Here is a 15,599-nt window from a genome sequence, read left to right as displayed (position 1 = left end):
GGGTGAACCTGATGGGTCAAAGGGAAGATCATCCGGTCAGAGTGGCTATGCAGGCAACATGGGAGAGAGGAATGAGGGGGGGGGTCTAGTTTTGGATGGACAGGGGAGAGGGTGGCTCGGGAAGTTTTAATTTATGATAAAGAGTTCTGTCCTGTGGTGTTGTGGCCTGTGGTACCTGTATGGGAGCTTCAAGTCCCAATGACTGACTTGAGATTACTGGAAATGAGGGAACAGAATAAGGGAGCAGAATTGGTCAGTGAGTTTCACTGTCATGTAGCCGAGAGATACAATAGTCATGTATTGGTTTTCACAGATGGGTCTAAAGACCAAGAGACAGGTACTACGGGTGCAGCCTTTACCGTGCTCAGGCAGAATGTTGACTCTTATGTGAGAACTTCTAATTTTCTGAATGTACATACTGTTGAGTTGTATGCAATTTTAATGGCAGTGAGATGGGCAGAACAGCTGATGAATTGTGGAGTGCTGATTTGTTGTGACTCTGTCAGTACGTGCACATGCAGCGATTCAAACTGGTTGGAGATCATTTGCACACATCGTACTGACTTTTAAACTGCATGTGAACACCTTAAGTCAGTCAAGTAATCTGATCAGACTGGATTCATCAACCCGCTTGCAGCACCTAGATAAGCCAGTCGCAACCGCCTTGTTAATGCCATGTGTACGGAGACATGGATATTACAGTCTGCGCATGCTCGAGAATTTCCCCCGGGTGGGGTTTTCCCCCGGGGGAGGGGATTCACCCAGAAGTGAAAGGAGACGACGCAACGCTGCTCAGTAGTAGCTCCCTGGGGTGTCGTGTGACTGCTTCAGGGGTGTCGTCAAAATATTTCCTATTCTGACATTTCATATATAAATACTGTATTTTCGCGACCATACGGGCGCCGTGTGAAAAGGCATAGCCTCAGTCTTATGTGTCATATTTCTGTATTTAAAACACACACGGCGCACCGACCGAAACGGCACACACACAAGAACACACACACACACACACACACACAAGAACACACACACACACACACACACACACACAAGCACAGGAGTGTGCGTATTTAAAAATACAGCGGGAGCAAAACTTTGTTTGATTGTAGGCTACTTTATTTCAGTTTTTACATTAATCAAACCCATTAAGTCTCATCCTCTGTTTCTGCATTAAACTCCGCTAAATCAGCTGTGCCAGTCCGAATTCCTCGCTGTCAGAGTCACGTGCCGTGCGGTGCCTCGGAAATGCACGCTTTTGCAAAAGCTCGCAAAATAATCCCAGCAGACACGTTAGCCCACGCATCAACAATCAATCTGCAAACTGTGGCATAAAAAAAACAAAATACGCCGTACCCTACGCCGTAGGCTGCGTCTATTTAACGCGGACCTAATGCCGCGTTCCATTTATCCTCGGAAGTGGGGATTTCCCAGTCCCCAGTCGGAATTTTCAACTGGAACGCCCCTCAAAGTGGGGTTTCCCACTGGGAAAGTGGGAGAGTCTTCACCACCCCCGAGTTACCATTCCAAGATGGCTGCCATTCCCAGTTCCCACTTCCGATTTCCGAGGTAAATGGAACGCGGCATAAACTCCGGAGCCGGAAGACAGAAATCTCTAAATTTCGGAGCAAATTTCTTAACAGGCGTAGCTACAACTGTTAGATTTCATCTATTAAACCAACATCTTCCCAAATGATTTATTTCAGCCGGCGTGATTCTCAACAGAGCAGCGTCCCAGAGAGAGTTTCTCTCCCGGGGCTGACGCAGCAGCTTGACCCGGCGGACACGTCTCTTCTCGGGCTGTGAGCTGAGGCTGCTCCCCGGACCGGCGGCTCTTCTCATCTCCGAAAACATCGGGTCAAATTTCTTAACAGGCGTTATTTGGATAAACTGAGCCCCGGTTGCGGATCTTAAGGTTACCTTTATACCTGAAAAAATATTAAAACTTAATAAAGTACCATATTAACAGCACTACAGCTGAAATTAAAACAGCTTTTGGCTCTCAGCTTCCTGATCAGGTTAGGGATGAAAACGAGGGGTAGGGGGAGAATTGGGACAGGCACCTGGGCCAAGTGCCCTAGATCTCAAGTGCCCTAAAATCTCCCCCTTCTTTTTTAGGGGTTAGGGAAGAAAAGAAGTGCGAGTGGAGAAAAGAAGGGCGAGTGAAGGAGAATTGGGATTGGCCCTTAGAATGCACTTTTTCCTTTCCTCGTTGTTAAGCGGAGGTCAACCGGAAGTGGCTCTTTGTTGAAATGGTTACCATGGTTACCTCGGGTACAGCGCCACCTAGCGTCACGGAGTCAGCCATGCTCTGGTTACAGTGGTTTATTCAATCTGATTCAGTCTGATCTCAGAACAGCATGTGTAATCAGACAAGTTGATCCAATCTTCTGCATGTCATTATCTGATCAGATCTCCAACCAGTTTGAATCGCTGCATGTGCACGTACTGTGTGTCTGCGGTGAAGAGTGTTGGGATGGGGATGTCCAAGGGGCGGAACGACCTGGTATATGAGATACTGATAGCAAACCAGATGGTGAGAAGGAGGGGTGTTGAAGTGGTGCTGATGTGGGTTCCAGCACACTCAGGCATTCGGGGCAATGAAAAAGCAGACGTGTTGGCTAAGAGAGCAGTGGAAAAGGAGAGGGTGGATGCCAACTTAAGCCTGTCTAAGGGTGAAGGGAAGAGCATAGTGTGGAAACAAATCATCGTGGAGTGGCAGAAGGAGTGGGAGGAAGGAAATAAAGGAAGGCATTTGTTTTCAGTAATGGGGAAAGTGACAGATTCAGTGAACACCGGAGGAAGAGGGAGGAGAAAGGAAGATGTCATTTTCTCCAGGTTAAGGATTGGACATACTGCTCTTAATAGCACGCTGCACGTCATGGGTAAACATCAAAATGGACTATGCTCCGAGTGTCAAGCACCTGAGACAGTACAACATGTGCTTATTTGCTGCAGGAGATACCTCAGGGAAAGAGCTGAGCTAGTGGCAGAGCTGCAAGAAATGGGTGTGAAAGAAGTTACAGTTAGAAGTATTTTGGAAGGGGGATCAAGTGGAAGAGGGAGGCGGAGTTTGTTTAAATTTTTACATAATACTGGTCTGATGAGGAGAATATGAGTTCCTGAAAGATCCAGAAGATGGCAGCAATGCAACTAACTGGATGCAAGCTGCCGTTAAACCCCGAAGAAGAAGAAGAAGAAGAAGGTGTCACTCTCTGTGTCCTTCATGTGAGTTGGCTGTGTTCCTGACTTTCTGCCCCCCGGTAAGGAACATTTAGTGTTTGTTACCATTGTTTTATAGTGGATTTATTGTTAGGGTAGCTTAGGGGTGCATGTATATGCACCCTGAGGTATTTGTATTTTAATGATTTTAATTGTGGGTCTCTCTGTTTTGTAGGACTGAAACTGTCACTATTTTAAAATGTAGAGGTACGGTATGTAAAAGATGATTTTTAAACCTCACAACAGGTCCTACAAACATTTTAACAGTGCTTTCTTTTACTTTTAGGCATAGCACTGACTGCCGTTTATTTTAGTTTAGTATTTTATGTTTTAGTTGTATTGGTTTTATTGTCTTTTAGGATTTTAAGGTTTAGTTTTAACATTCTGTCTTCTCCTTTTCTAGTGTTGCGGCTGGTGGTGTCCTCCATTCACCGTGTGGTCGAGGCGCTGGGAGTTCACTTATAGTGTGGTGGTTTTATTTGATGTGTGTTGGGTTTATACTTTTCTTTAATATTTCTGATTTACTTTACTCCCAGCGTCCTAGGCAGTGAGTGGTTGGCTCCCCAGCCGTGATGTGTCTGTCTATCTTTTTCTTCATCGACTGTGGTATTTTAGAGTTTTAGTCATGTTAAATAAATGGCAGATTGACCCACGCTGACCGTCTTGGCCTCTTAATTGAAGCCCCTGTTATATCGGCTCATCCTCATCAAGGTTACAAAAAGGAGTTACTATTGAGACCAGCCACCTCCAAACCTTTCAGAGAGAGTTAGTTGGAACCACCTTTTCCCTGTCCCATTGTACGTAAAAGAAAGCCTGTTTTCCTACCAGTCACGTTCAACTTTTGCAGCTGGTCAGAGGAAAAGGCTGAACTGCCGGCGTCAAGAAAGGCGTAAGTCTGCAGTATCTCCCTTTGCAGACTTAACCTGAACAGGTAAAATAGACAGGATGCAATCCCTTTCTCCGGCCCCTATATGACCACACGTTTCAAATGAAGCTGGTGTGAAACTTTTTTCTTGGACTGATCATTGTATGTGCTAGTTCTTGACCTAGCAATATGAAGCACACTTGGACAATTTTGGCCACAAACTTCAAAATTTAAGCCCTTGTCACAATCTTTGCTCGTGTGGCCCACACTCAGACATCCAAAACAGATCCCTTTCTCTTTTAGAAAGAGGGTTTTATCTTTATGCTTCTTAGCCTTCAGCTGTAGGCACACTTCCAAAGAGTGACTCTGAGAGCAGCACACATGGGTGATTAGATGTGATCTCCATGGGCTCATGCCCCTTTGACACAGAACAACAATTTTATTGACTCTTGGTCAGAGTAGACATGTGTAACCGTTGTAGCAAAGCTGTTACCTCTCACTCTGCTGAACCGGGATTCTGACTGTGACTTGCACTTGTTGCTCCTTTGTCACCAATGAATTACATGCACTTATATTGTATAACTTGCGCGAGATCAGTAAAACAAGACCAACAAAAACTGCAATCATACGAAGCCAAAGTGAAACGGTCAAAAAACCGTGTGCTCACCAGCAACCAGCACACCTGCCCGTGATCAGCCTCACCTTTATAAAACCTATTCCCTGGCTCCATACACCACCTACAGCGCAAGAAATGGCTCTAAAATACTCATAACCCTGTGATTAATGGGAAGCACATCACAATATAAATGGGCTCTAACAGAGGGTTTATGGACAGATGCACCAAACAATGTTCATCATTTGCATTCAATTTTGTTACTTTGAGACCTTCACGTGTCGAAATGAGTGACAAACCCAAAGCCCAGATTAAATCTTGTCCCGTCAGAGAAAGTGTTTAAAACCCTTAGTATCACGACCAACTCAATCTAGTGGAGTTGAGAAGTTTTCACGCTCCACGTGACCAGTTGCAGGAACTGAATGAACAAACCGTCCACTGAGCTTCGGCTGCACAGGACAATCGTCTCCCTTCAACACGTTATTTGTGGGGGTTTATGATGAGCAGGGGCCTCATTTAAAATGGACTGCGTAGGATTCATACTAAAAGTGCACGTACACCCAAAAGCCGAAAATGCCGGGCGCAAAAAAAAATCCGGATCAATAAAACCTTGTGCATGCAATCTTGCGCGCAATTTTCGCTTCATAAATCACAGTCCAGCTGGAAGGTTGTGCAGCTGAATCCGCCTCATATCCCGCCCTCTACACGCCCACTTCATACCAAAAATGGTATGTTTTTGCATATGAATGAGCCTGCTGAGCATGCGCAGTGGCTTCCTGCAGCCTGTTTGGCGTCAGAATGAATGAGACTGTCCAGCCACCGTGCCACTGAATTTCACTGAGATCTGAGATCGAGATGTTGAGGATGAGGTGGAGGACAGGAAAACCACATTATTTTGTGGTCACAGTAAAAGTAGAAAAATTAATAGTAGGCTATAAAATAAAGCGAGTGAGTGGCAGCACGCCGTTGCGGCGCGGAACGCCGTGAGTGCCCCGGCGCAACAGTTGGGACATGTCCCCCGTCTTTTCAAAATCATGTTTTTGTCCCCCCCACTTTTTACAGTTTAAAAACTAACGGTAGGATCAGCCATTAATTGCAACTCATCGACACACCCTGTGCGAAGACGATACGAGAACAGCCCCGCAGCCCCGCTTCACCCCCCGCTCCCCCTCCTCCTCTCCCGTCTCCCCTCAGAGCTGCTCAGGGCTGATTTATGGTTCCGCGTCACCAACGCAGAGCCTACGGCGTAGGTGCGCGTTGTTTTAACGCGGGACCCTAATTTAGGCTTACACCCGCACCTAAAGGTTTCACGCGCGCGTAAAACTCATTATATATATAAAAACATCTGTGTCCCTTTAGGGACTCCGTAGAGCCCCTAAACGCTGTACGAAGCCCCTCATTTGTTCTGTCCTAAAGCGGTGGGTGAAGGGGGTTCCCGGCGTGTCACCGCGGCTGCAGCAGCAGCACCAGAGTCCTGACTGACGCTGTGTTTCAAACACAGAGGGACACGATCAGCGCTATTTTATTATAAGTCTGATATATTTTGTGATATGTGATGACATTATTAAGAGTATGACATGAATCTGGCTTCATTTCACCACCTCACAGCCTGCGTTGCCAGTTCCCCATGTCTTAAGTAAATTCTTACGGGAGGGTCACGGTTGCCGTAAAGATAAGCAGATTTTTTGGTCAGTGATATCCCTGTTTAAATATAAATAAATGTTACTTTCTTACTACCAGGTCCACGTCTGCGTCACCAGTGTTTAATGATCCACACTAGTTTGTTTGTTACAAACATCACAGAGACACTTTTATGCTCTTAAGGAGACCTGACGTCTCTTTATTGTTGCTCACAAACAAGGATCACAGAACTAAGACACCTTTAAGGATTCTTATTCATAGTATTAACAATCCAATTACGTATGTTTCCATCACAGACGATGTATCCAGAATGCTCTGAGCTGACAATTTTTCTGTGCCGGGTAGTGTTCCACCGTCCACTAAAAACAGCAAACACAGCGTTATTATAAATAACTCCAGCACCAGAATCCCCCTAGAATGAGAGACAGAGAGAGAAAACAGCGTGTCAGGTCGGCAACAGTCATTACAAACTACTGACCAACGTGTGATGGGGTCAAGGACAGTCTGGTACTTACCTTACAGGTGTCGCAGGCTCCAGGAGTCCAGTGCAAGACCTTTTCGTTGGTATCTTTCATAATGCCCCGTCGCTTCACGTCGATGTCGGCACACATGGAAACATCTTCCCCTGAATGAATAAAAAACAAGGATTCATCTGACAATTCAAATTTTTGTCACCCAGTTTTTTTATGTGTATGTTTTAACGCAGTAGAAACAACCATCATCTAATAAAGACTCTATGGTTGTGTGATGACGACAGAACCTTTCATTTCAGTGGTTCCTTGTTTCTTTTTACTCATTACAAACACAATAACTCATTTAAGACACAAGTTTAGATAAAGTAAAATGATCACACATTTAACAATCATCATAAAATATAAAAAGGTTGTCATTTCTAGACTTAAGTGTCTCATTTTTAGCATTTATTTAAAAAAAACTTTATATATATCAAACAGCAACCCAATAAGATCAACATTCCTCTTAGACACTCATGTTCATGGTTTATGCAGTTAGAGTTGGATAATGAGCTTTGTTCATTTAGTGTAAATCAAGTCTGTAATGTCTCACCAGTTTTGTCCTTAGCCTGCGTGTCCTTAGCAGGAACGACCATCTTTACAGGTTTATTCATTGGTTCCAGGTCTTTCAGGACTTGGTTGCAGTCAGCTTCAGACACCAAGGGCATACCAGTCATGCCGGTCTTCCCTTTGATCAGCATGATGTCAGCAGTCCCGTGTGGATAAGTTTTCTCCGAGGTGACTTTTAGATTTAAGTTGACGTCCTTAATGTCGTATTCCTTGCTGAGCCTGACAGATGAGGAAGAACACACTCATCATGAGTTAAATCTGAACCAGAATTATAGTTTACCTTCAGTTTACCAGACTGATCATGATCTAAACACCAACCAGGTTCACCCACAGAGGACACACACACCCTCACCTGCTGCTGCTGCACTGGAGTGAGAAAAGCTCACGGTGGAGGAAAGTTCATGAGTGTTCATGAGTGTCCAACAATGTTCATTTCAAACTACAGTTTGGGAAACTTACTCATCTCTACCCGTGCAGTGTTTTGCAGTGAGAATCCAGCTCCCGTCAATGACGGTACCAGAACAGTCGTTAATGAAAACAAAAGATTTGGTTTCATCAGCGGTGCACGGCCTTCCACCTTTGAGTCTCTTCTGGATGTCTCCAAGAGACACACCTGTGGATTACACACACACACACACACACACACACACACAGGTCAGGAACATTGGTGTTTCCAGCTGAGAACGTCTCAAAGAACTGCAGCAGCTGATGAGGAGCCATGAACTCACCTGCCATCAGGAAGAGAGCGAGGACCACACAAGTCTTCATCATGCTGCTGAGACGGTTTTCCTCCAGAAGAAGATGCTCTGGTCAGAACAGAGGGCTGTTTTAAAGTCTTCATATCTCTGTGATCGGCCAATCATCTGCTGACACACTCGTCTCAGGGCTCCATACGGTCAACGCCTCCACATCCCTCCCTGATGACACCATGGATGCTGCTGGAATCCACCGTTGGATGGAGTTAAGATAGTTTGCATAAAACTAATGTTTAACCTGAGCAGAGATAGTCCAGTTCATTTCAAACTACAGTTTGGGATACTTACATTTTATATTCCTCGCAGTGTTTTGCAGTGAGAATCCAGTTCCCGTTCCCAATGACGGTACCAGAACAGATGAAATTAATAAGTAATTGGTTTTTGATCCCCGGGAAAACAAATCATTTGGACTCATCTGTCATGGTCCACACCTGACCATGTCTGTGTCTGCACCTTTTACCCTTATCTGTCTGTGTGTCTGCACCTTGATACTTACCTTTGTCTGTGTTTCCCCTCAGGTCCACTAGATGTCCTCCCTCCCCCACACATGGTGTTCTTCCTGCATTGGGGGTTAATTGGGTTCACCAGGTGTTCATCGTTGTCTGTGATTTGTGCACTGGGTATTTAAGCAGTTCTGTTCTTGGTGATCTTTCTTGAGTTGTCTGTGTACCTGAGCACATGTTTTGCTGGGAGCATATAATAAATATCCTTTTGTTGGATTTTTCTGCATCCTCTTGCCTTGGACCTGTTTTTTGCTCTGCATCCTTGGATCCCTTTTTTCAACCCTTACAGAACAACTCAAGCACTAAAACATGGATCCAGCAGAGTTGGACAGACTGAATGCTGTTGCAGCGGAAGTTCCCCTGCTCCGCACTGCGCTGACTAACCAGGGAGCCCTGGTAGGCCAGAACTCCCAGGACCTCCAGGCCATCGGTTCTGCAGTGCAGCGGCTAAGTCAACAGATGGGGGCACTCACCACGGCTGTCGAGCGGCACCATAACCAGCCCATTTCCCCTCCCACCACCACTACTGACCACTGGGGGGATCCTGGGGCTTCTTCCATTCCGGCCGCCCCAGGACTGAGGGAGGTTCGCCTGCCACCCCCGGAGCGTTATGACGGTAATCCGGGGAAGTGCCAGGGCTTCCTCACCCAATGCACCTTGGCTTTTGAACTGCAGAGGGCGTGTTTTCCCACTGACCGCGCCAAGGTGGCCTTCATCATCAGCCTCCTGACGGGACGTGCTCTCTCCTGGGCGTCAATGGCCTGGGAACAGGACAGCGATTTTTGTTTCGATATCAGGATGTTCATGGCAGAGATGAAGAAAATTTTTGATAACCCAGTCACTGGTCGTGGGGCAGCCAAGAGACTGACTACCATCCGCCAGGGGGCACGCAGTGTGGCTGACTACGCCATTGACTTCCGCACCCTTGCTACTGAAGTTGGCTGGAGTGCGGAGCCCCTGATAGCCCTGTTTCTGGAGGGCCTCACAGACGGTCTCAAGGATGAACTGGCTGCTAGAGACATTCCTCAGGATTTTGACGAATTTATCGACCTAGCCATCCGCATCGACAACCGGCTGCGGGACCGCGGTCGTGACCGGGCTAAGGCTCGTTCCACTGGGAACTTCTGGATGCCGAGGGTTCATGAGTTTGGACAGAGACCTTCTGTTCCGCCTACCCCTTCCACCCAGGCAATGGCTGTTGACTCACCTGTTACCTCTGTTGAGCCCATGCAGCTGGGCCGTGCCAAGCTCTCTAAGGAGGAGAGAGAACGCCGCACCAGAATGAACTGCTGCTTCTACTGTGGCCAGCCTGGTCACATGGCATCTTCCTGTCCAGTAAAAGAGCTGGCTCATCAGTAGGGGGGAGAATACTGCTGAGCCAATCCCGGATCGTTCCCCATCGCCTTCGCTCCCACCTTCCCGTCACCCTAACCTGGCAGTCTCAGCCCCAGTCATTACATGCTTTCGTGGATTCGGGAGCTGACGAGTGCTTCATTGACTCTGCCCTGGTGCGTCAGCTGAGCATAGACACTGTTCCCACCGAGCCTCCTCTGGAGGTCTGTGCCCTGGACGGAAGGCCGTTAGGCACCATTACCCACCGGACTGTCCCCCTGAACATCTGCGTTTCTGGGAATCACCATGAGAAACTCCAGTTCTGCCTCATGGATTCGCCAGTCACAGCGCTTGTGCTAGGCCTGCCCTGGCTAGAGAAGCACAATCCGGTCATCAACTGGTCCTCCGGGTCGGTGACCCGCTGGAGCTCCTCGTGCCATCAGAACTGTCTGAGATCAGCTGTAGTCCCCCCTCCTCCCCGGCCTGACCCCAAAGCCCCTGGTGAGTTCCCTGATCTGTCTTCTGTTCCCTCCGTTTACTTGGCGGTGAAGGAAGTGTTCAGCAAACATCGCGCTTCCACTCTTCCGCCTCATCGTGCATATGATTGCGCCATCGACCTGCTTCCTGGAACCTTCCCTCCTCGTGGCCGTCTCTTCTCTCTGACTGCTCCCGAGCGCCTGGCCATGGAGAAGTACATCGCAGAGTCCCTGACTGCAGGTCTTATACGTCCATCCACGTCTCCAGCAGGAGCTGGTTTTTTCTTTGTGGCCAAGAAAGACAAATCCCTCCGTCCATGCATCGACTACCGGGGTCTTAACGACATCACCATTAAAAACCGGTACGCCCTTCCTCTCATCTCCACGGCGTTTGAGTCTCTCCAGGGTGCTTCCATCTTTACCAAACTCGATCTCCGCAACGCCTACCACCTGGTTCGTATAAGGAGGGGGGATGAATGGAAGACTGCCTTTAACACCCCCAGTGGTCATTATGAGTACCTGGTGATGCCGTTTGGGCTCACCAATGCACCAGCGGTATTCCAGGCACTTGTGAATGACGTTCTGAGAGACATGCTGAACCGTTTTGTGTTTGTCTACCTTGATGACATCTTGATTTTTTCCAAAACCCAGCAGGAGCATGAGCAGCATGTCACCCAGGTTCTTCAGAGGCTGCTGGAGAACGATCTTTTTGTGAAGGCAGAAAAATGTGTGTTTCATGTGTCCACAGTTTTGTTTTTAGGGTATGTGATATCGGAGGGGAGGGCGCAGATGGACCCTGCCAAAGTGAAGGCAGTCTTGGAATGGGCTATTCCCTCCACTCGCAAGCAGCTACAGAGCTTTTTGGGATTTGCTAACTACTATCGCCGGTTCATCCGCAGTTACAGCACCCTGGCTGCTCCCCTGAATGCTTTAACATCTTGTTCACAGCCTTTTGTCTGGTCCTCTGCTGCTGATGGGGCATTTAAGTTGCTTAAGGCTCGGTTCACCTCTGCTCCTATTTTGATTCACCCTGACCCCTCTCTCTCGTTCATAGTAGAGGTTGATGCATCGGACGTGGGGGTGGGGGCCATCCTGTCCCAACGCTCTTCCCTGGATGGGAGGACACATCCTTGTGCCTTTTTCTCTCGCCGCCTTCTCCCCGCCGAGAGGAATTATGATGTGGGTAACCGGGAGCTGCTGGCGGTTAAGCTGGCATTGGAGGAGTGGCGCCATTGGCTGGAAGGGGCCGAACATCCCTTTTTGGTCTGGACCGACCACAAAAATCTGGCCTACATCAGGACAGCCAAACGGCTCAACTCACGTCAAGCCAGGTGGGCCTTGTTTTTCACCCGTTTCAACTTTACCTTGTCATACCGTCCTGGTTCCAAAAATGTCAAGCCTGATGCTCTGTCTCGTCAGTTTTGTGCAGACGAAGTCACTTATGTTCCAGAGAGCATCCTACCACCCTCCCGTGTGGTGGCCGCCGTTTCCTGGGCTGTGGAGAATGTGGTCCGGGAGGCTCAGCGTGCCCATCCTGACCCGGGGACCGGTCCGCCGGGGCGTTTGTTTGTTCCCAACCCTGCTCGCTCTGCTGTCCTCCAGTGGGGCCATTCGTCTCGCCTTGCCTGCCACCCTGGTGTTGGGCGGACCCTGTCTCTCCTACGCCAACGCTTCTGGTGGCCGTCTATGGTGGGGGACACCCGGTCCTTCGTCGCTGCCTGTCCGGTCTGTGTGCAGAACAAGACCTCTCGCCGAGCTCCCTCGGGACTTCTCCAGCCCCTACCTGTTCCACATCGTCCCTGGTCACATATATCTTTGGACTTTGTTACTGGTCTGCCCCTCTCTAGTGGCCATACGGTCATCCTTACTGTGGTTGATCGCTTTTCCAAGATGGCCCACTTCATCCCCCTGCCCAAGTTGCCTTCAGCCAAGGAGACGGCTCAACTTATGGTTCAACATGTGTTCCGCCTGCATGGTCTCCCCCTCGATGTGGTCTCTGATCGAGGGCCACAGTTCTCGTCCCAGTTTTGGAGGGCCTTCTGCTCTCTCCTCGGGGCTACCACGAGCCTCTCTTCAGGTTTTCATCCTCAGTCTAACGGCCAGTCTGAGCGGGTCAATCAAGACCTGGAGACTACGCTACGCTGCCTGGTATCCTCCAACCCCACCACCTGGAGTCAGCAGTTGGCGTGGGTGGAATACTCTCACAACACTCTTCCCTGCTCTGCTACTGGGCTGTCACCCTTCCAGTGTGCCCTTGGGTTTCAACCTCCCCTCTTCCCTGACCAGGAGGCTGAGGTCAGTGTTCCGTCAGCTCAGGCGTTTGTACGTCGCTGTCGTCAGACCTGGAAGAAGGCCCGTTCCTCCTTGCTCCGCACCGCCTCCCGGTATCAACGCCAGGCTGACCGACACCGGGTTCCTGCACCTCGTTACCGCCCGGGTCAAAAGGTCTGGCTCTCTACCCGGGACCTTCCCCTCCGGGTCCAGTCCCGGAAGCTAGCGGCCAAGTTCATTGGGCCTTTCCCCATTGCAGCCATTATCAACCGTTCGGCAGTCCGTCTCCAGCTCCCCCGGTCGCTGCGTGTCCATCCGACATTTCATGTGTCCCGGGTTAAGCCTGTTTCTTCGTGTCCGCTGGTCCCGGCTCCCCGTCCTCCGCCTCCCCCCCGTGTCATTGATGGGTCTGAGGTCTTCACTGTCCGGCGGCTGCTGGATGTCCGTCGTCGAGGCCGGGGTCTGGAGTACTTGGTCGACTGGGAGGGCTATGGGCCTGAAGAGCGGTCCTGGCGTCCAACTCGGGACATCATGGATCCTGATCTGATCACCGCCTTCCGCCGGGACCGCCGTGATCGGTCTGGTGGGACGTCGGGTGCCGTCCCTTAGGAGGGGGGTCCTGTCATGGTCCACACCTGACCATGTCTGTGTCTGCACCTTTTACCCTTATCTGTCTGTGTGTCTGCACCTTGATACTTACCTTTGTCTGTGTTTCCCCTCAGGTCCACTAGATGTCCTCCCTCCCCCACACATGGTGTTCTTCCTGCATTGGGGGTTAATTGGGTTCACCAGGTGTTCATCGTTGTCTGTGATTTGTGCACTGGGTATTTAAGCAGTTCTGTTCTTGGTGATCTTTCTTGAGTTGTCTGTGTACCTGAGCACATGTTTTGCTGGGAGCATATTGTTAGGATTTCATGAAAATTGTTAAAAGCTGAAAGCATTTTCCAACACTGGTGGGCTTTCTCTTTATATTCAAAGTAACCTTGTATGCAGTAAGACACAGAGCCACCTCCTGGTGTTACGGGTAGACTCGAAGTTGAGTACAATATACATACCATTGTTGAGAGGAGACATTGGGGGAGAAACAGATGTTTAGCATTTGGGGTCTTATCTGCATCCTGGGGTGGCACCCCAGGTGAGAGAAATAACAAAGGAGATAGAAGTGACACCTTTTGGGGGTCTTTTACAGTTTCCCTCCACCAATGAAATTCACTTGCAAAGAACACCCCCTTTAGATTATAAAGTCAACTGGACTCATGAAAACTGTGTGCATTTCTCTCCGACTCACGCGGTCTGAAAGAAGTGTACCCCGGCCGGAGACAACTGTACCTCCGACCGGAAAAAACCTTGTGCTTGACATGATTAAAAGTTGTATTAACCTGTATTCTTTCCACTAGTCTTTCTTGATTCACCAGACAAAAGAACACGAAATCTTTCAATGGTGACCCTGAGACGTGATCTGGTTGTTTCCTGACTGTGGAATTGTGGAGAGGAGCCCTGGAGAAGTTTTCATGCAGACAACCAAAACAGACTAGTCTAAATACAGGTAAGCAGAAACCGCTGATGAGTAGGAATTCTGCACATTGGATTTATCAAATTAATATTGGTTGTCTGATTGAATTCTTCCCAAGCTCATAAAGATTAAAAATAGGTTTTGTCTTTTGATGTGTCATGCACAACGTTAATTTAGTTTAGTTAAGTTGTGGGTTGGAGTCCATCAGGTCAAGAGTCCTGTAAAGTTGTTGGTTGGAGTCCATCAGGTCAAGAGTCCTGTAAATGCTGTATTTTTCTGTTTAATTAGTTAAGTTGTTGGTTGGAGTCCATCAGGTCAAGAGTCCTGTAAACGCTGTATTTTTCTGTTTAATTAGTTCTGTTTAATTAGTTAAGTTGTTGGTTGGAGTCCATCAGGTCAAGAGTCCTGTAAATGCTGTATTTTTCTGTTTAATTAGTTAAGTTGTTGGTTGGAGTCCATCAGGTCAAGAGTCCTGTAAACGCTGTATTTTTCTGTTTAATTAGTTCTGTTTAATTACTTAAGTTGTTGGTTGGAGTCCATCAGGTCAAGAGTCCTGTAAACGCTGTATTTTTCTGTTTTAGTTTAGTTAAGTTTTATAATGCGGGTCAGAGTCCCCAGGTGGAATTCCTGTAAACGCTGTATTTTTCTGTATTAACGTGGTGTGAGACGCTCGCTGTATTATCACTGCTGGCGCGCCTGCGTTTGTATGTGTGTAAATCCTTCTGTTTAAATTTGGGGAAGTCAGAGAAGCACTTAAAAATCCGGGTTTAATTCGGTCAGCTGTTAGTAGTTAGTAAGATAAATAAATAATTGTTTGTTTTTGTGGGTGGTTGTTTATCCGATTTGATTTGATGGTTCAGTGTATGAACTCATTTTATATGAGAACAGAATTCCTGCTCCTGAACAGATCGGATACACTGTCAGGGATTTATTTTTTTTTTGGGATTGGTGTAGTTAACAAAGGGTATGTTACTAGGGTGATGTATCCAGCTGTTAAATAAAGCTGGTGGAGAGTCGGGTTACCCTCAATGATCAAGCACACGGAGTGACTTCGTGTTGAAACTTCTTATCAGACGGCTCCATTCAGGGAAATTAATCCATTTGCAGCTGGACATACCTAGTGTATGATTTTGCGTGTACGAATGTTGTCTACTAAAATGATCGATGTGTGGTCGAAGTGTGAATCCGGCTCTTTTGAATCGATTCTGTATTCGACTCTGACCAGGTGGTTAGAAAAGGTTCCCAAATCTGATCGTAACAATGCGCGACGCAGATTTGTATTATGGGTTGAGGAAATGCAGAAGCGTGGCCTGTTCCCCGACACAGAAG

At 48.0% G+C, this 15,599-nt stretch overlaps 1 protein-coding gene across 1 annotated transcript; it reads right to left on the bottom strand.

Moving 5' to 3' along the window:
* Window positions 1-6,519: 6,519 nt before the first annotated feature.
* LOC133422553 (snake venom serine proteinase 2-like) lies at window positions 6,520-8,855 on the bottom strand. Its single transcript, XM_061712574.1, has 7 exons — window positions 8,846-8,855; window positions 8,672-8,734; window positions 8,149-8,226; window positions 7,880-8,033; window positions 7,404-7,639; window positions 6,854-6,963; window positions 6,520-6,750 (listed from the first exon to the last, which is right to left on the bottom strand). Exons 1-7 carry the CDS (start codon window positions 8,853-8,855, stop codon window positions 6,580-6,582), a joined length of 822 nt encoding a protein of 273 aa, XP_061568558.1. The 3' UTR covers window positions 6,520-6,579.
* Between the last annotated feature and the right edge of the window lie 6,744 nt (window positions 8,856-15,599).

Source organism: Cololabis saira, chromosome 21, assembly GCF_033807715.1.
Source record: "Cololabis saira isolate AMF1-May2022 chromosome 21, fColSai1.1, whole genome shotgun sequence".
Lineage (NCBI taxonomy): Eukaryota > Metazoa > Chordata > Actinopteri > Beloniformes > Belonidae > Cololabis > Cololabis saira.
This window is presented reverse-complemented; position numbering and strand designations above follow the sequence as displayed.

Bases quoted from the DNA above. Each gene is read 5' to 3' on its own strand.
- LOC133422553 (XM_061712574.1), bottom strand. The intron at 8,034-8,148 runs GTGAGTTCATGG...TGTAATCCACAG, and splicing joins CGCTCTCTTCCTGATGGCAG to GTGTGTCTCTTGGAGACATC. The intron at 7,640-7,879 runs GTAAGTTTCCCA...CTCATCTGTCAG, and splicing joins CACTGCACGGGTAGAGATGA to GCTCAGCAAGGAATACGACA.